The following is a 20182-nucleotide window of genomic DNA, read 5'->3' as shown; positions in this document are numbered from 1 at the left end:
CATACTTAGCTTAAATACTTCTTGTCATTCTGCATAATGCCTAGGTATTATATGCCATGCCTAGGGAAAGTATATATGGGACGCGGTGGCTCAGTGGGTTAGCAGTTCGAAAGCACGTCAAAATGCAAGTAGAAAAATAGGGACCACTACAGTGGGAAGGTAACAGCGTTCCGTGCGCCTTTGGCGTCTAGTCATGCCGGCCACATGACCACGGAGACGTCTTCGGACAAGCGCTGGCTCTTTGGCTTTGAAACGGAGATGAGCACCGGCCCCTAGAGTTGGAAATGACTAGCACGCATGTGCGGGGGAACTGTTCTGAACCAGCCTGCTACCGGCCTTGCAATAAGGCAAACCCCTGTTCAAACAGTAGAGACTGGAGAGCGTCTGAGGCTGAAAAGCGTCTGCCAAGATTTATTACTCAAACAACAGAACAAGAAACAAAAACACTGGAACTTGAATCCTCAAACGGAAGGGTTGCTTTCAGCAACCAGCCCTTCCCCAAACACTCCTTTTATAGAGAGCTCAGGGCGTGGCCTCCCTGTGCCTCCTCCCGAGGAGTCCCACAGCCTTTCTCTGTTTGTTCCTGCTCGACTGCCTCCTGCGTCGGGCGTCCTTGAACAGGGCCAGCTGTGGGTCATCATCCTCCGCACTATCGGGCTCACGCAGCTGAGAAGAGGGCCCCGGCTGGGGGCTCTGCGAAGCCTCCAAGCCATCATCAGCCAGTTCGTCTTCCACACCCTCCTCCTCCCCCTCATCTGAGTCATCCGAGACATCTGAGCCGGCTGCCGGACCCACAGGCTGGCCCTGAGTCACAACAGGAACCTTTACCTTTACCTAGGGAAAGTATATGGTGTATTAAAATAATAAGAGACATTTCACACTTTGCCTGAAAAATGTCACCCATTCTAAAGATTTCCTAGGCATTCTATATGATCCCAGTTTTTTGCACATTGCCAGTACTGTATATAACAACCTCAACGAAAATATGTCCCAAAGGTGCTTTTTCAAATGGTCACTGGACTTTCTTTGTTTTTCCTAGAAGACATTTCGCTTCCCATCCAAGAGGTTGCCTGAAGAAGTGAAACTGAAGAAGCTTCTTAGATGAGAAGTGAAACATCTTCAAGGAAAAATAAAGTCCAGTTGCCTTTTGGGGGGGGGGGGAACAACCCTTTGGGACAAACAGGACCTGGATGACTGAGAATCTCCATGGAGATTCAACAATACAAAAATATATATATATATTAATCCAAAGCTTACCAGCCACCACTTTCTTTGGAGACATTATGAATTAAAGCTCCCCGACAAAATGTCAGCTCATCATCTCTCTTAGCTTGATAGTCGTACAAGGCTTTAACCGTTCTCTGGGGCTTCGAGAAAAAAAAGCAACGGAAAACATTTCAGATCAACAAGTCGGCTGAATTTTGAGAAATGCTAGGAATCGCTTTGATGTTTGAATGGAAAAATTGAAGATAAAGAGTAATTAGCTCCCTGGTGTGTGTGTTTTTTTTTTTTTTTGAAGTTGGGTATCACTCACCACAGAAGGTGTTATTTCGGTGGGCTCCACGTACATCTTGACTTCATATAAAGAGCTAGGATCTTTCTCCTAGGTTGAAAATCAAAATAAAACGAGTTACCATCGAAGTCTCAAGTCTTAGGCATTTTTCCTTGCTTACATTAGCATACAGCAACTGAATATTGGAAAATCTACCGGATTCTCCCTTTCTCCTCACTTTTGGGATATTCCCCTACCCCCCAAAAAATCCAGCACTACTAACGCAAAATTTTGGGGGAACTTTTTTGGTATTTGAGCTATCTAGAAAAGAGAAGTTTTCATAATGACTGATAATTTCATTGTCTTTTAAGATCTAGGTCTTTTTTCTTCTTAGTCTTCTGCTAAAAAAAAAAAGTACCTGACTTTATATTCAGAGCCATGTTTGTCTAGGTTGCCACCCTAAGCTAATTGTGGGTCCTGATTGTGTTGTTTGATTGCAGCCAGAGTGGTATGTAACACAGAGGATTTTAACAGTCCAAGGTAGAATCATTCAGCATCTCACACATTTATTTTCTCACACAGCCAGAAATGATTTTGCTGTGGCTTATTTTTATCTGCTTGGGATATAAGATAGTTGAGTTTCTTAATTGGAGTCTGAGGCTGGCTGGATTGAAATCCCCACTTTCCAATCTTGTGCTCTTAAAGTGAGTACATGATTTTAGGGACTGTTCTAAAGTGATGAATCGCAACTAAAGGATGCAGTGTGTTTATGGCAACTTTAAGGGATCAACAATTTATCTAGCACCTTGGCTGCATGTCTTCCTATAAATATCGCTATGTTTTTAATTACTATTATTATTGATCTTACAATAATTATTTTAGCATTCTTTATTTAACTTTATGGGGACACGGTGGCTCAGTGGGTTAGGACGCTGAGCTTGTCGATCAGAAAGTCGGCAGTTTGGCAGGTCGAATCCCAAGTGCTGCGTAACAGAGTGAGTGCCTGTTACTCGTCCCAGCTTCTGCCAACCAAGCAGTTCGAAAGCACGTAAAAATGCAAGTAGAAAAATAGGGACCACTACGGTGGGAAGGTAACAGCGTTCCGTGCGCCTTTGGCGTCTAGTCATGCCGGCCACATGACCACGGAGACGTCTTCAGACAAGCGCTGGCTCTTTGGCTTTGAAACGGAGATGAGCACCGGCCCCTAGAGTTGGAAACGACTAGCACGCGTGTGCGGGGGAAACTTTACCTTTTTATTTAACTTTATTTATAATACAATGAAGAGACTACATCCCTCAATTATCTAATTATCTCAGAACCTAGGAGGGTAGGATGGTAGAAAGAAATCATTAGTTGTCAAGAGTCAATACTGACTCGAAGACAGAGAGAAAGGAAAGCCACACACATGTATATCACAGAATAAAATAGTAAACAGAGCTAGAAGGGACCTTGGAGGTCATCTAGTCCAACTCCCTGCTCAAGCAGGAAACCCTATGCCATTCCAGACAAATGGTTGTCCAGTCTCTTCTTTAAAACTTCCAGTGATGGAGCATCTACAACTTTTGAAGGCAAGCTGTTCCACTGGTTAATTGTTCTCACTGTCAGGGAATTTCTCCTTAGTTCTAGGTGGGTTCTCTCCTTGATCAGTTTCCATCCATTGCTTCTCATCCCAAAAATCACAAGTATGACCAAATGCCAGGCTTCCATAAGTGGTTTTTAAGCACCCATCTTAAAAAAGAGGGACCTACCATGCTGTAACGCTCCAGAAGTTCCTCAGTCACTGGATAGCGCAGCCTCATCTTCCTGTACAGGGGGTGCTTCTCATAGTAGTTCACCAGCTCCACTAAACTCTCAAAATAAGCAGAGGTTCCCAAGACAAAGAGACGGCCTTCTTGTTTAATTCGACAATGCTTCACTTTCCCCTCCGCTCTGCAGAAGAAACAAGGATGGCCTTTTTTTTTAAGGCAATCTGTCTGTGAGCAGGAATAGCCCTCAGAATTCCATATTATTTATGTATTTAATTTAAATCCGGTCTTTTATTAAGGCAGAGAAGATCCAAGACAACTTCCTCCTTCCATTTTCCCTATAACAACCTTGTGAGATGGGTTGTGCTGAGAGAGAGGGACTGGCCCAATGTCACCTAGCTGACTTTCATGGTTAAAGCAGGACTAGAACTCACCGTCTCCTGGTGATTGGCCCAAAGTCAACCAACAGTCTTTCACAGCTAAGGCAGGACTTGAACTCACCGTCTCCCACTTTCCAGCCTGATGCCTTAACTAACCATTAGACCAAACTGGCTCTCTATTTAGCTGACCCTTTGCAAACAGAGATGATAGTTTATGGATGGCTCTATTTCCTGGCATCCGCAGGAGAAGAGACACAAAATATTTGCAAAGGGAGTATTAGAGGATCTGTTGACTCTTTGAGGTAGACCAGGCAAGAAGCACATCCATGAGTATCAACACTACCCTTATTCTAAGGTTACATTAACAGAATCTTGAAAGTCTGAAAGACCTTCTCTCAACTTTCCAGAAAACTACAGACGGTCCCTTCTGAGACATCCTGTGTCCTTTTTCCTTCTGTTGGCTAAGACACCCTTTGCGTGACAGTTGTCTAGGTTAAGACTCTTCCTCCGTCTCCCAAGGTGATTCCCACAGACCATTATAAGATCTTCTAGCTTCTCAAAAATGTTTCCATTCTCCTGGCTGTCCAATCAGCCTCCTACCATATGAGATAAGGTTCATCCCTCTTCTTTTCCTACTGACAGCTGGGACAACCTGGATGAGTAATAAATAGCCATGTTTCTCAGGTTCCATCTTAGCAGATTTGGATTGAACTAGGTGTAAACAGAAGTACTTGAGCCGTGGTTGCACAGTGGTTGGAATGCAGTATTGCAGGCTAACACCGTTGACTCCCAGCAGTTCGATCCTGACCAGCTCAAGGTTGACTCAGCCTTCCATCCTTCCGAGGTTGGTAAAATGAGGACCCAGATTGTTGGGGGCAATAGGCTGACTCTGTAAACCGCTTAGAGAGGGCTGTTAAAGCACCATGAAGTGGTATATAAGTCTAAACGCTAGTGCTATTGTTACTTTCATTTTTAGAGAAGAAGAGAGAATCAGCTAGGCTTAACCTGAGACTTACCCATCTCTGCAACTCTGAGGGCTGACTAAACAGATTATCTAGCTCAAGAACCCGTGGACCATGACACTGTTGTCATCTAATTAATCTAACAAGCTTGACAAGACCCTTTCGAAGCGTATGCAGTAATAGATGAATCAGTGCTTCAGATAACCCTGATATTCATTGTTTTTTTCTGTGAAGTCAGCCACAAGGCCGCTCTGAAAATTTATCTAATCGTCATCCCACGTGTTCTGTACCAGCCTGCTACCGGCCCTGCAGAAAAAGCAGGGACAACCCCTTTACAAATGGCAAGAGGCTGGAATAAAGTCTGCCAAATTTATTAACATAAAACAGAGCAAAACAAGACACCAACCATGAAACAGGAGCTATCAAACAGGAACTATTCAAGCGGTTGCGTTCAGCAAACCAGCCCTCCCACACATTCCCCTTTTATACAGTTCAGGGCGTGGCTTCTCTCTGCCTCCTTCCGAAGTGCCCCATTGCCTTCCTCTGTTTACTCCTGATTGACTGCCTCCTGCGTTGGGCGTCCTTGAACAGGGCCAGCTGTGGGTCATCTTCATCCACGCTGTCAGGCTCACACAGTTGGGTCTCCGTCGTGACCAGGTGGGAGGGGCCTGGCTGAGGGCTCTCATCAGCAAGCTCTCCAACCCCCTCAGCAAGCTCTCCAACTCCCTCAGCAAGCTCTTCAACACCCCCCTCCTCCTCTGAGTCGTCCGACCCAACTGCCGAACCCACAGGCTGACCCTGAATCACAACACCACGTGTCTTATCTTACCTGAAAGTTATGGCATAGGAATCCAGTTCATCTCTCTTCCTTATCAGGAAGGCTCCATCCCTTGGAATCCGCATCAACATGTCTTCTGCTTCTCCACGGCTCAGGTTGCTGTAATACCAACTAACAAAGACAAAGGTGGTTGCAGTTTCAAACTTAAATCTCATTAATAATAGCAAAGAGGGACACCAGAGGGTGAAAGGAGCAGAGAATTCCTTTGTTCCTGAAATCAACAAGTTACTCTTGAATGTTGATACTGTTGGCTTTTTCCTTTCCTGCCGTCTAAATCCAGTCCTTTAGACCTCCAAACCAGTGGTCAAATATAGGTGGGGAGCTAGTACAAAGATAAGGTTTTCCTACCAGCTCAATTCCAGGTGGACTGAGGGAAAAGAAACCACCTCACCAAAAACTACCCCCCCTTAAACCCAATTTCAAAGGTACAGACAGAAGAACTGTAAGAGTTAATTTGCGGTAGTTTCAGAGGTGAAGAAGCACTGTAAGCAGGGCTTTTTTTCTCATAGAACGCTCAGAACGGAGTTCCGGCAACCTTTTTTGGATGGAACCTTGTAGGGTAGGCAAGGTGGGTTGTATGACATGTGTGAGTTCCGGCACCTTTTTCTTTTACAAAAAAAGCACTGACTGTAAGAGTTAATTTACAGCTTTAAAGAGAGGACAAAATTGAAGACACAAGCCTGGAAGATCATGCCTATCCTCATTATCCAGAGTATAGTCTGATTTAGCAGAGGGGGTCTCCAAAATGTGGCAACTTTTAAGACTTTTGGACTTCAACTCCCAGCATTCCCCAGCCAGTATGGCTGACTGAGGAATTCAGTGAGTTGAAGTCCACAAGTCTTGAAGTTGCCAAGTTGACAGACACCTGATTTAGCAGAAAGACAAGCATAGGGTGATGTAAGCTCCTACTACCATTCTAAATCTTATTGTTTTGCCTTGGAGCCATGTTTTATTCAAATTCAGCTAGAAAGCAAGTTCTGGGAGGATATTGGCTTGTGAATCCACTCAAGGACTCTGACCAAACTGTGGGCAGATAGGTTGCCCAAGGATGGGAAGCTTCAGAACGTCCATCTTTTCCCTAAAATCGAACCCTCTGATCTTGTTTCACGCAGGACTGGAGCAGGTGAAGATTTAAACTAGTGGCTGGGAGCTAGAAAGCTGTATCCAGATCGCTTCGTTCATCCCTACAAGTCCCAACAAATGCTATAAAACTTAGCTGATCAAGCTAATTTTGCAACCTAGTTTAATTCTGGTTTGGGGAACCAAAATGAAATGTATGTTTATTCTAGTCTAAAGAGAGAGAGAAGGACCAGGGGTGACATGATAAAGAGACTTCCAATATTTGAGAGGCCGTCACAGAGAAGAAGAGGACGACCTGAAGGCAGGACAAGAAGTAATGGATGGAACTCATGAAGGACAGAACCAAATTTCTTGACTGTTAGAACGATTAATCAGTGGAACAGCTTGCTTCCAGAAGTTGTGGATGCTGCTTCACTGAAGCTTTTAAGAAGAGATTGGATGGCCATTTGTCCAAAATGGTATAGGGTCTCTTACTTAAGCAGGAGATTGGATTAGAAAACCCCCAAGGTCCCTTCCAACTCTGTTGTTCTGTGTTATTCTGTAATCCTCTGCCTTAAGACAATATTTCTCCATCTAAACCATTTCACTCCTTGGACTGGCAACAAAGGATGAAGTGGGTACCTCAGAGCCAGACAATTACCCATGTCTTCCTTTGAACAAGAGGACAAGGGTGTGTTGTAATGTTAGACACCTCACACATATAAGAGAGACAGACGGACAAGGCTGTGGCTTCCAGCTCATGTGCCTATGCCAAGAGGCTCTACCAAGCACTACTTCTCAAAATTTTCTCAAGAGAGAAAAGCCAACCCAAGAAAAAAAAATTACAAAAACTAAGCCGGATAAACTGCCAGAGAGACAAAATCCATAAATGGCAAAAGCCTGCGGTCTTAAAAGGAGAGAAAGTAAAGCAAGAGAATCCTCCTCAATTTAACATCTCCCCATTCTCTCTTGGCCAAACGGTTAAATATCTTAAGAGCTTAGACTGTCCCCAGAAAGTTTGCAGCTCTTTCCAGACTGCTGAGGTTAAAGTTGCATATTCAAGGCATAATTCAGCACTGTCGACAGTTTAGCTGGCTTTCCTTCTTGCTTTCAATCAAATTCTCCCTCTGCCACCGCAGCAAAAGACCAACAGCAAGCTTCAGTATTAAAAATAGCATTTCGCCCCACCCTGGAATTTTTTTTTCCCCTCGGCTCTACGTACTTCTTAGATTCGTGGGGTTTGGGATTCGGGACGGCATCAGTCAAACGCAGCTCGAACTCAGCGCACCGTAAATGGGCTTCTTTGTAATGTTGGATGAGGTCAGAAATGCTGTCGAAGGTGAGGTTGTTGGTCAGGTAATATTTTATGCTGTCTCCATCTGAAGAAGAGCGGATGTGACAGTGTTGGACTCTACCTGATCTCCTAGGACAAATGAGGGAAAAAGAAAGTGTTTTGTTTTTTTAAAAAAAGAAGTCTTGTTCTTCTTTCATTTGTGAACTGCAACTGTTTGCACCTGGAAAAAGAGAAAGGAAGATTGAAGGGAACTGGGTCTCCTCAATTATGCAGAATAGGAATAAGATGGAGGGCCCCTGGGTGCTCCCTAAGCATGGCTGTTTTCGTGCAGACGTTTCATTAGTCAGCTAGGTAATATCATCAATGCTAGAAAGGAGTGGGGGAGGAGGAGGAGGGGAGGGACAGTGGGGTCCTTGGTGCTCTCTGAGTTCGGTTGTTTTCTTGCAGACATTTCATTACCAATGTAGGTAACATCAGTGCTACAAGGGAGTAGGGTTTGTGGAGTGGAGGAGGAGGAGGAGGAGGACTATAGGGTCCAAAGTGCTCTCTGAGCTTGGTTGTTTTCTTGCAGACATTTCATTACCAATGTAGCTAGTATCATCAGTGCTAGAAGGAAATAGGATATGTGGAGTGGAGGAGGAGGAGGAGGACTATAGGGTCCTAGGTGCTCTCTGAGCTTGGTTGTTTTCTTGCAGACATTTCATTTTTCCCCCCATTTTTTTAAAATTCCATTTATATCCCGCCCTTCTCCAAAGACTCAGGGCGGCTTACAAGCTTAGCAGTAGCCTTCATTCTATGTATATGCCTGCTTATTAGGGCTTTCACACACACACACCCAGCGGCATTATTACAAAGTCAGCTTATTGCCCCCAACAATCTGGGTCCTCATTTTACCTACCTCGGAAGGATGGAAGGCTGAGTCAACCTTGAGCCTGGTGGGACTCGAACCTGCACTAATTGCAGGCAGCTGGTGTTACTTAAGGAGGCATTAGCCCACTGCTCCACCAAGGCAGTGTAACATCATCAGTGGTAACATTATCAGTGCTAGAAGGGAGTAAGATTTGTGGAGTGTAAGAGAAAGGGGAGGTGGAGGAGGAGGAGGACTGTGAGGTCCTGGGTACTCTCTGAGCTTGGTTGTTTTCTTGCAGATGTTTCACAACTCAGCTAGAGAACATCATCAGTGCTCGAAGTGACGGGTTTGTAGGGAAGAGGAGGACGAGGAGGAGGAGGAGAACGTCGACGATAGGGTCCTCCGTGCTCTCTGAGCTTGGTTGTTTTCTTGCAGACATTTCATTACCAAACTAGACAACACCATCAATGTTAGAAGGAAATGCAGTTTGTTTTCTGTTTTGGTGGCGATGTTGTTTTCTTCTTGGTAATTCCTTGATTAGACTGTTTATTGCTTTGATTATATGTGTGAGACAGCAGTTCCTTGACTGAGATAAACAGAGAGAGCAAACCTCACTGCCTTCCAGCACTGATGATGTTACCTAGTTTGGTAATGACACATTTGCAAGAAAACCATCAAGCTCGGAGAGCACCAAGCACCTCACTGTTCAACCCTGAGACACAAATATTCTCATCTAGGATTTCAGTGATATATAATGATAATCCTTGACTTACGACTGTAATGGAACCTGCCCATCATGGTTGTAACTCATGATGGTGAGCCACAACCTGATTTTTTGTGGGGATTGTTAAACAAGCTATGGTTTGCTATGGGCTGCTTTTAGCAAAACAAAACAAAACAAGAAAATGCCAATTTTGGGCAAAAAGTAGGCTAGCTGGTTGAACTGAGGTCCAGACTTCTTAAGTTTGGCAAGTTTGATAAAGCACTGCTTCGGAGTGCTTCACTTCCTTAGTCTTGCTTCTAAGGCAGCCAAAACATAAGAACAAATTCAGGAAATAGCTTGCTTAGCTCCTAAACAATTGACTCAGCTAAATCAGGATGTTTTGTTTTTCCACTTCCAATTAAGTATTACATTTCATAACAGGTCGACAGAAAGAGCAGAATTTGGGCACTGGGGGGGGGGATCCCTTGTGGATTACATTGAGCCCGATTCAGCCTCCCTAAATTGACTCATGTAACCGACAGCAGTTTTAGGACATTTTTCCCCCCAAATGCGCCGTCCTCCCCAATGAGACAAAACTTGATTCGTGCGCCAAAAAAGGATAAAGCATGTTCCAAATGAGCTGTTACCAGAACGAGAGGGTGTAATCTTTTGGGTAGGCTTCGCTCTCCCTGACCAAAAAGGTCCCGTCTTTGCCACCCATCTCAGCACAATATTCCTGCAGAAGCTTTTCGGCTGTGGTCCTCCCTTCCGCCATCTTCCCATGGAACCATTTCTCGCCGTAGTGTAGCTCCGTGCTTTTCGCTTCCTAAAATATAGCAAGGAATATTTCTTCAGTTGGTCCTTCCCTATGGATCACATGCAACTTGTCCTTGACTTACAACCACAGAATTTTGGTTACTAAGCGGTGCAGGTGTTAGGTGAGTCATCACATGACCGGATCGCATTTTATGAGCATTTCTACTGCGGTCATAAAAGGGACACGGTGGCTCAGTGGGTTAGGACGCTGAGCTTCTCGATCAGAAGGTCGGCAGTTTGGCGGGTCGAATCCCGAGTGCCGCGTAACAGAGTGAGTGCCTGTTACTCGTCCCAGCTTCTGCCAACCTAGTTCGAAAGCATGTAAAAAAGCAAGTAGAAAAATAGGGACCACTACGGTGGGAAGGTAACAGCGTTCCGTGCGCCTTTGGCGTCTAGTCATGCCGGCCACATGACCACGGAGACGTCCTCGGACAAGCGCTGGCTCTTCGGCTTTGAAACGGAGATGAGCACCGGCCCCTAGAGTCGGAAACGACTAGCACGCATGTGTGGGGAAACCTTTACCTTTTACCTTACTGCGGTCATTAAGCGAATCACAGGGTTAAACACATCCGGCTTCCCCAATTCATTCTACTTGCCAGAAGCCAGCTGGGAAGGATGGAAACTGCAATCAAGTGATTGCAAAACACAGGAGCCATCGTCAGTGAGAGCTGGTTGTCAAGCACCCATTCATGCATTTGAGTTTATTACAGTCAAAGACAAAGAGACCAAACCACGCAACTGTGGGAGGGTGGTGTGACAGTCCTACCTTTGAAGTTACTTTTTCCAAGAGCGCTGTCACTTTGAACCATTGTTACATGAATGTAAGTCAAAGATTACCTGTACTCATGAGCAGCTTGGCCAGATTTGATAGGATTGTAATAGTTTACCCATCATTTTGTATTGGTATGATTTTAAACTGCCCTGTAAACCGCCCTGAGTCCTCCGGGAAAGGGCGGTATATAAATCTAATAAATAAATAAATAAATAAATTTTCAGTTGCTGGTTGAAATATCACCCACCTTAGAAGCGGGGTAGCTGCTGGCTAGCTTTGATGTAATTTGATTGATTTAATTTTTGATGCAATTTTAATGCTTTTATTTAAATTTTAGATTTAATTTTAACTTCGGATATCATTTTTGCCTTAATTTTGATTTAAATCTTCTGGAAGTCGCTGTGTGTCAGGTGGCACGTGAATTTAATAAAAAAATAAATAAGTAAAATACATAACACGAGCAGTTTACATACCTTTGGGGGTTCTTCCTCGGCATTCTGTTCTATGTCATCACTAAAGGAGAGCTTTCCATTGGCTATAGCACAATAATGACGAGTCCATTCCTACAAGGCCAAAAATGGTTGAAAGACAACTTTGCCGTCCCATCAGAAAAAAGATAGCAATAAACTCCTCAAAATATCTCTCTCCCTCATTTCTCCATGATGAACGTCAGCTACAAAGGAACTTCTGTGCTAAACGGGAGAAGTAGGATCCTTGGTTACCTGGTCAATGGTGTCCCACATGTATAGTTCCCCTTGTTGTTTCTTTTCCTCTTTCTTATCTTCTGTGTTCACATCTACATCACCTTTGGGTCCCAATTTTTTATGCTGGTGTAAACGAAGAAAGCAATTATGAGAAACGAACACCTTGGATGAGTTCTCCAAGATTTTTCCCTTGAACTTCGGCTCTAAACAACATCCTTAAAAAAGACAATGCCCTGTTCAAACAGTACGAACATCTTCTGCTCCAAGACCAACCACTTCCTCTTCACTTTCCCATGATAATAACTTATGCTGGTCCTTCACTGTTGACCAAGACATGATTTGCTGACCCAATCTGATAGCATAATTTAAGGGCTGCCACACTGTCTATCTTGGGATATGTGGTTATGAGGTAACACTTTCTGTGTAGAGGGGCCTCTGAGGCAATTTTTGATCCTTGGCAACTTATCTTGGATGTGGTCTGCCGCCGTTTTCTTCCTAAGACTGAGAAAGATGAACTGGCCCAAGGTCACCCAGCTGGTTTTTGTGTCTAAGTTGGGCCCAAAACTCATAGTATCCCTATTTCTAGCCTGGTCCCTTTAACCAGTACACTAAACTGGCTCTCTTATTTGGGTTAGTCTTGGTTTCTGATGAGTACATGGGTGAATTCCTGAAGTTTTCCTGGCCACTTTGGGAAGTGGTCTGTCCTTGCTTTCTTCCTACGGCTGTAAGATATGGACTGAGCCAAAGTCACCCGGTAGCTTTGTGCATATAAGGCATGATCTCCTCAAATACACCACAACAAACTCTTAATACTGTATATCACTTGTTCACCTATAAGCCCGCCAACATCTTTTGAGATTGAAGGCCACTTGGCTTCAGGAATGTCTTAGTTTAGTGAGTTTACAGAAAATCCCCAGAGATACATAGATAGTCCTTACAACCATTCATTTAGTCATCATTCAAAGTTACAAAAGCAACTTTGAAACGTGACTTATGACCATATTTCAAACGGCCGTTACAGCATCCCCCATGGGACACACGATCAAAATTCAGATGCTTAGCATGTACTTATGACGGTTGCAGTGTCCCGGGATCATGTGATCGACGTTTGCGACCTTCTGACAAGCAAAATCAACGGGGAAGCCAGATTCACTTAATAACCATGTTACCATGTTAACAACTGCAGTGATTCACTTAACAACTGTTGCAAGAAAGGTTGCAAAGCGGGGCAAAACTGTCTCACTTAGCAACAGAAATCTGGGCTCCATTGTGGTTGTAAGTTGAGAACAACCCATAGTCTTATTTATTTTGGAGTAAGGAAAATTTCCAATATTGAATAAATTGGTTTTATCTTTGCCTACATGTATTTCTGCTCAGCTGTTTTAAGTTGATTTTACTATCCTACCTAATTGATTAATTCTAAATACAGAAAATAACCGTGGGGGAATATAAATTGTTCAAGAAACCTACATAAATTTACTGAAAATCAAAGTCTCTGTCTACAACCTAATTGTATATGGCTTACTTACTTTGGAAAATTCCAGTTTCCATTATTGAGGATCTCTGGCACTCAAGCTTAATATCACAATGGTACGGAATGCTCAACAATTTGACTTTGAAACATACAAATGCAAAAGTCAATTTCCTTTGCTACTCCCAGTGAAATTTTCTGTATTTCCAGGATTTGTTCATGAGAAAGATAAGCCTGCCAAGATGTACACCTGCTTTGTTGCTCAGAATTATTAAGCACAGATGAATTGTTTTACGGTAGGCGTTGGTTAGAAATGAAATTATTCTAATGAATGGTGAATTTCTGATCTGGATGAAAGCTGGCTTTTAACTGTAGAAAATTTAAGGCGTACTGCTTCCGTTTAATGCCAACCATGTGCTATCATTAGATTAATATCACCAAATTTTAAAAAATAATGCATTTGCTGGAAAAAAAACGATAACAGATTTCAGCCCTTCCTCTGTGCATAGATCTATCATAGCTTAATAAAGCTGCTGATCACCAGCTGTAAGCAGAACTGCTAACCAGCAAAAATTGTCAAAAAACATGATCAGGTGATGGGGGGGATACTGCAAATGGACGAAAAGATGAGCTGAGTGCCCCAAATGCAAGTGTGTGTGTGTGTGTGTGTGTGTGTGTGTGTGTGTGTGTGTAGCAACTGGGGTCCACTGTAACTTCAAATCATGGCTAAGCTACCAGTTGTAAGTCAAGGATCACCTGTACTTACAGACAGGTAGATGGATAGTTATAATGAAACATAGTTATCCTTTGCTGAAACTGTTTTGCAGAGCTTCATAAATGTATAAAAAAGCCATTTTAGAAAAATCTTTCTTAATGTGGCATTGCCTTTCATAATAATAATAATAATAATAATAATAATAATAATAATAATAATAATAATAATAATAATAATAATAATAATAATAAAAGTTGGAAGGGACCTTGGAGGTTATCTAGTCCAACCCCCTGCTCAGGCAGGAAACCCTATACCATTTCAGACAAATGGCTGTCCAGTCTCTTCTTAAAAACCTCCAGTGTTGGAGCATTCACCGCTTCTGGAGGCAGGTTGTTCCACTGGTTAATTGTTCTAACTGTCAGGAAGTTTCTCCTTAGTTCTAGGTTGCTTCTCTCCTTGACTAGTTTCCATCCGTTGCTTCTTGTCCTGCCTTCAGGTGCTTTGGAGAATAGCTTGGCTCCCTCTTCTTTGTGGCAGCCCCTGAGATATTGGAACACTGCTATCATGTCACCCCTCACCCTTCTCTTCATTAAACTACACATACCCAATTCCATTCTTCTATTACTGCTTTATTCTTTTCCTCTTTTTCCTTTTTTTAAAATTAAGTAAACTTTTAAAAGAATGAGCGGACAGATGGATGAATTGTAGAAAGACAGCACCGTACCAAATCCAAAGCTGGAGAAGAGAAATGAATAATAAATAAAAAAAACCCATCTTGGTGCATTTCCTAAATCTTGATACTTTCTACCATCCAGGGAGAAAGTTCTCAAGAACAGGAAACTGCCGTCTCAGTTCCCTTCAAGAGAGCAAGGCAAAGGGAGACAATTAAGCATCCGTGCACTTTATTACATTTTCTTTTTTCACTGCCAACTCCAACTTACCTTGATGATGACTTTTCCTTTCAACTGAGTTGGGGACGGGAGCTGATCAGCACTGGCTTCAACGGGCTTTGCTAGAAGCTGGTCTCCGAACACTTCCCTGAACACCTTTGCGATGTGACGCTGCTGCTCCACGCTGCAATGCTCTTCGATGGACAAGATCACTGGGTACCTTCAGCAAGAGAGAGAAATACTCGTGAAGAGGGTAATAGGAATCCCCTTGGATCCATCATGACTGGGGTAGACTAATGTTTAGTCCAGTGTCTATGGAGATTCTCCATCATCCAGGTCATGATTGTCCCAAACATGCTTTTTCCAACAGGCAACTGGACTTTCCAAATTTTTCTTTAAAAAAAAAACATTTTGCTTCCCATCCAAGAAACTGAGCAAGGGGTTGGCTAGAAGACCTCCAAGGTCCCTTCCTACTCTACTCTACTCTACTCTACTCTAGTGTAGTCTACTCTAGTCTACTCTATATTCTATTCTTCTGTCCGGTGGCATCCCACCCATACAACATACTCCCCATGGAAGTAGATTTTTTTTTTTGCAATATTTTTGGCACCTGGCCATGGTTTTCAAAATATTGTTTGCACTTGAAGTTTGCTGTGTGGCGCATTCTGCTGCATTTTTTTAGCTGCTGTAAAATGTTCTTTCTTCTTGGATGAGAAGCGAAACGTTTTCAAAGGAAAAAAAAAACACCAAGAAAGTCTGTTGCGTTTTAGAAAAAAAAAGCATCTTTGGGTTTAGCCAGGGTTTCTCGTGATATTTGTATCAATTTGGTACTGAGGAAATCGAACAAAGCTTTTATAGCAAAGCAAGTACGTTTATTCGTTTATTTAGCGTACGGCATCAGCAGAGGTCACGCAATCACTGATATACAACACTAATAAAACACATTGTAAATACAAACACAAATGTTTAAATAAAGCATCAGCAAACAGATGATAGATGATAGAGACAGAGAGAGAGATAAGATAGATAGATGATAGATAGAGACAGATTGAGAGAGAGAGAGAAATAATATGTAGAAAATACAACATACAATATAAAATATTAAAGTAAAATCATGATAAAAATCACCATAATATGGCACCACAGAGTTGCAATCGGATAAATGTTACAATTATTTAATTATAATTAAGTAAGTTACTTCAAGCAATTGACAATAGTCAGGAGGTCACCCTGGATTTTGTGTCACCCAAGTAGAAATTTTGTGAAAGTCTCTTCTAGTCTGTGAGACGACGTTTTTAAAGGGCAAACATGCTCGGAAGGTTTAAGAACAAAGAGGGGAATAGTGGAATTCAAAATATTTTTGGAGCAGAAAACTCTGAAAAGGTTTATTCTTTGGGGTAATTAAAAATGATCAGCACTTACTCAGATGCTACAAATGCGTAGTCCTTGATTGCCTGCACAACATCATCGAATTTAATTTTGGTCGTTCGAGTCCATCCATGATAGATTATGGGCTTCCCCTCGGGACCATCCCAGCAATCCACTAATGCAGACAACCAAAAGTAAAATATTTTAATTGCAACACAGGAAATATAAAGTTAAATAAGAGCATATTTGTAGCTCAGGGGTGAACTGTGAGACCCTTGGTACTCTCTGAGTTTGGTAGTTTTTTTTTTGTTTTGTTTTTTTTGCAGAGGTTTCATTACCCAACTAGGTAACATCGGCAGCACTGATGACGCCACCTAGTTAGGTAATAAAACATCTGCAAGAAAATCACCAAGCTCAGAGAGCACCAAGAACCCCAAAGTTAAAAATTTAATTGCCCAATAAGTAAATGAGAATAGTGAGTGACAAATTAAATACGTATATTTAGGAGGCAAGGAAACAACAGCCAATGACTAAATAGCCAGCCGTTAACACTTCAATCATCATCTAAAAAACCACATGCATGAGGCAACATATGAATACCACACATAGAACAGCCCAAAGCACACACTTTGTTAGAGAGCAGTTCCCTGAAAATGGTCTCCTAAAGCTTGGAAGACTAAACCTCTGGTCCCCGCAATGAATCCAGATTGGATCCTGCACCATTATCCTGGGACATCCTTCATCTGTAAATTCTTATCAGCTATTCATTTTGAAAGGCAGTCATACAATTCCTGACACATCAAAAAAGCAGAAGCTAAAGATCCTGGAGAGAAAAGTCGTATCACTTCTTTTTTGCTTCCTCTGGTCAGCCCAACCTCTTTAAAAGAAGGATTTCTCGTCTGAAGAACAAAAAAGAGAGCTGCACAGATTTGAACTACAAGTTCTACAACTACAATTCTGCTTTTTTTTTTGTCACCATTTCGGTAAGACTTGTTTCACAAATCAAAGCAAGAAACCCCAGGGTTAGTTCCTTAATATACCAGATAAAGAAGCAACGCATAAACATTCACGCCGGTGGCTGCTGTGAACAGTGAAGTCCGGAGTAATTCAACAGGAAATTCATAATAATTGACGGCAATTGTTTATTTTAACTTGTAACTCTACTATCTGTAATTTCATCTTCCCTTGGTGAACTGCAGACGCGTTGCGGCATCAAAAGTAGAATTAGTTTAATAAACAAGGATTTGATGATAATGATCCTCTAAAAATATTAGAAGATTTTAGATTCCAATAAAGAGAGAATATTTGTAGCTCAAGGTTGAAATGAGGGTGCTCTCTGAGCTTGCTTGTTTTCTTGCAGACCTTTCCTTACCAAACTAGGTAACATCATCAGCACTGGGTAATGAAACATCTGCAAGAAAACAACCAAGCTCAGAGAGCACCAAGGACCCCTCAGGATTTACATTATTACCATAATTTAAGAAGATACAAATTGTTACGAGGAGTCCTTGATGCTCTGCTGAGTTTGCTTGTTTTCTTTCAGACCTTTCATTACCCAAACTAGGTAACCACATCAGTGCCAGACCGTTTTGGGCAATGAAACGTCTGCAAGAAAACAAGCAAGGCCAGAGAGCATCAAGGACCCCCTCACGTCAACCCTGAACTACAAATATTCTCCTTTATTAATGAATTTGTAGGTGTGGGATAAAAAGGGAGAAAGAGATTACTCACACTCAATACATCGACACCCCATTCGGAGACATCTGATGTAGGCTTCTGGGGAAGATTCACTACGAAGCTGATCTCCAGTGAGATAACTAAGCCGGAAAGAGCAGCATGGAAAAATGAAATGCAGCTTTCCACAGTATCAAGGGAGAACAGATAGAACGGATGAAATTCTTTATTGGCCGAGTATGATTGGACACACAAGGAATTTGGTGGAGCAGTGGGCTAATGAGCCTTGGTGGAGCAGTGGGCTGATGCCTCCTTAAGTAACACCAGCTGCCTGCAATTAGTGCAGGTTCGAGTCCCACCAGGCTCAAGGTTGACTCAGCCTTCCATCCTTCCGAGGTAGGTAAAATGAGGACCCAGATTGTTGGGGTCAATTAAGCTGACTTTGTAATAATGCCGCTTGGCGGGGGCCGAAAGCCCTAATAAGCAGGCATATACATAGAATGAAGGCTACTGCTAAGCTTGTAAGCCGCCCTGAGTCTTCGGAGAAGGGCGGGACATAAATGGAATTAAAATAAATAAATAAAAATAATAAATAAAATTTGTCTCCGGTGCATAAGCTCTCAGTGTACTTACAAGCAACAAGAGATAAATCATGATCATAGTCATAAAATACAGTCAGATAAAAGACCATAATACTTACGTATTATGGGAAGAAGAAATCCAGTAATGGGACAAAGGATTATTCATATCTTGTGGGTCCACTGAAGCATACTTCTCATCCCAAATGGTGTTTTCTTTCGAAAAAAGGTAGGTAAGAAACTACAATAAAGTAAGACACACACACAGGGAGAGAGAGAGAGATGGAAAAATATAAATAGATGTTATTTACCTAAGATGGATCAATTCAGCGATCACCCCACCATTCCCCATTGTCGTTTGCGGATGTGTTGCTATTTTAAGAAATAATAGGGGGAAACAGGTCAAGAATGAAGGAATTTCAGAAGATGTAGCTTGACAAAAGGAGAGAGGGAGAGAGAGAGAGAGAGAGAGACCCCATGCAAATGCATTCTATTACATACTTAACTTAATCAATCAATCAATCAATACTTGGCCTACATCATGACTGTTTTTTCTTTCATCAGAACACTCACAAAGTAAAAGCAAGGGCATGGATTTACTGGTAAAAATAAATCTCTAAAGTTACTCCTATAGAATCATAAGGCTAAAAGGGACTTTGGAGGTTGGTCTTCTGGTCCATCCCCCTGACCAAGGCAGGAGTCCTTATATATCATCCTGGACAAATCTTTTCTTGAAGACCTCCAGCAATGAAGCACCCACAATTCTTGGATTAATCGTTCTTAAGAGTCAAGAAATTTCTCCTTATTTCCAGGTTGGATCTCCTTCTGATGAACTTCCACCTGTTGCTTCTTGTCCTGCCCTCAGATGCTAAGGAGAACAAATTGACCCCCGCTTTCCTTGGAAAACCCTTCAAATTTTGGAAGGCTGCCATCATGACCCCCAAGCCTCCTCTTCATTAAGCTAAACAGACTAATTCCCTTACTCATTCATCATATGATTTACCCTCCAGACATGTTAAACAAACTAATTAAAAGTGGATCCAGGGCATGAGAAAAATGGCAGGTTTCTCTCTCTCTCTCTCTCTCTCTCTCTCTCTCTCTCTCTCTCTCTCTCTCTCTCTCTCTCTCTATCTCTCTCTCTCTCTCTCTCTCTCTCTCTCACACACACACACACACACACACACACACACACACACACCAGTATAGGAAAAGTCTTTGGAATATCTTTTCTTAACATGGTTTGCGGAAACCACAGCCTGTGATTTTTTAAAAAAATGGTAGATGATGATTTTTTAAAAAATATTTTCCAGCATTTGAAAATATCCAAATGTTTTATATTACTGCTATGGCTTTTATTTCCGGGAGGTCCAATGTACAATTTTAATTGCACAGCTGCCCTAAAATGGCATCAAGTAAGGTGACTTTTAAGGGCAAATGGCCAGTTTGTGGAGAACAGGTTCACTAAAGATTTTTACATCTTGAGGGCAATATAATTTACACATCGATACCTTTTGAATGCAAACTGAGAGTGGAGAGGAGTTATTATGATATAATTAAATGCTGTCTAGAGTCGGTATAAAATGAGACACTTGGAAATTTAGACCTCGGTTGGACTCTGAAGCCCCACAATATTCTTTACGGGAGAAATCTTGCAAACAAACAGCCCCATTTACCTCATCAACATAGAGAAAAGGTTCGTCTGTTTCTCTCATAGTGTCATCTATAAATTTGGACATCCGTTCTCTTACTTTATTAAGATCCTGTGCCCAAGATTCCTGAAATTACAAAGAGTATCATCCAACATGTCTGCTCATCTCCAATATTATCATCTTTGAAAGGAAACAGTGATGCCACAGCATGGGAACACTGCC

The 20182-nt window shown here is 42.2% G+C and overlaps 1 protein-coding gene across 1 annotated transcript in view; it reads right to left on the bottom strand.

Moving 5' to 3' along the window:
- Window positions 1-20182, bottom strand: part of PLCG2 (phospholipase C gamma 2) — a 92216-nt gene that overhangs the window by 19463 nt on the left and 52571 nt on the right. The window contains exons 10-22 of the mRNA XM_081336245.1: window positions 19985-20086; window positions 18434-18552; window positions 17791-17876; window positions 16114-16234; window positions 14743-14911; window positions 11634-11738; window positions 11385-11474; window positions 9971-10149; window positions 7699-7899; window positions 5409-5528; window positions 3241-3421; window positions 1535-1603; window positions 1258-1367 (exon numbers count right to left, since the gene is read on the bottom strand). Of these exons, the coding sequence (XP_081192371.1) occupies window positions 1258-1367; window positions 1535-1603; window positions 3241-3421; window positions 5409-5528; window positions 7699-7899; window positions 9971-10149; window positions 11385-11474; window positions 11634-11738; window positions 14743-14911; window positions 16114-16234; window positions 17791-17876; window positions 18434-18552; window positions 19985-20086 (1652 nt within the window). The remainder of the gene's footprint in view (window positions 1-1257; window positions 1368-1534; window positions 1604-3240; window positions 3422-5408; window positions 5529-7698; window positions 7900-9970; window positions 10150-11384; window positions 11475-11633; window positions 11739-14742; window positions 14912-16113; window positions 16235-17790; window positions 17877-18433; window positions 18553-19984; window positions 20087-20182) is intronic.

Source organism: Vipera berus (assembly GCF_964194415.1).
Source record: "Vipera berus genome assembly, chromosome: 10".
In the NCBI taxonomy this organism is placed as follows: domain Eukaryota; kingdom Metazoa; phylum Chordata; class Lepidosauria; order Squamata; family Viperidae; genus Vipera; species Vipera berus.
The sequence above is the reverse complement of the archived record's forward strand: the minus strand, read 5'-3'. Positions and strand labels throughout refer to the sequence as shown.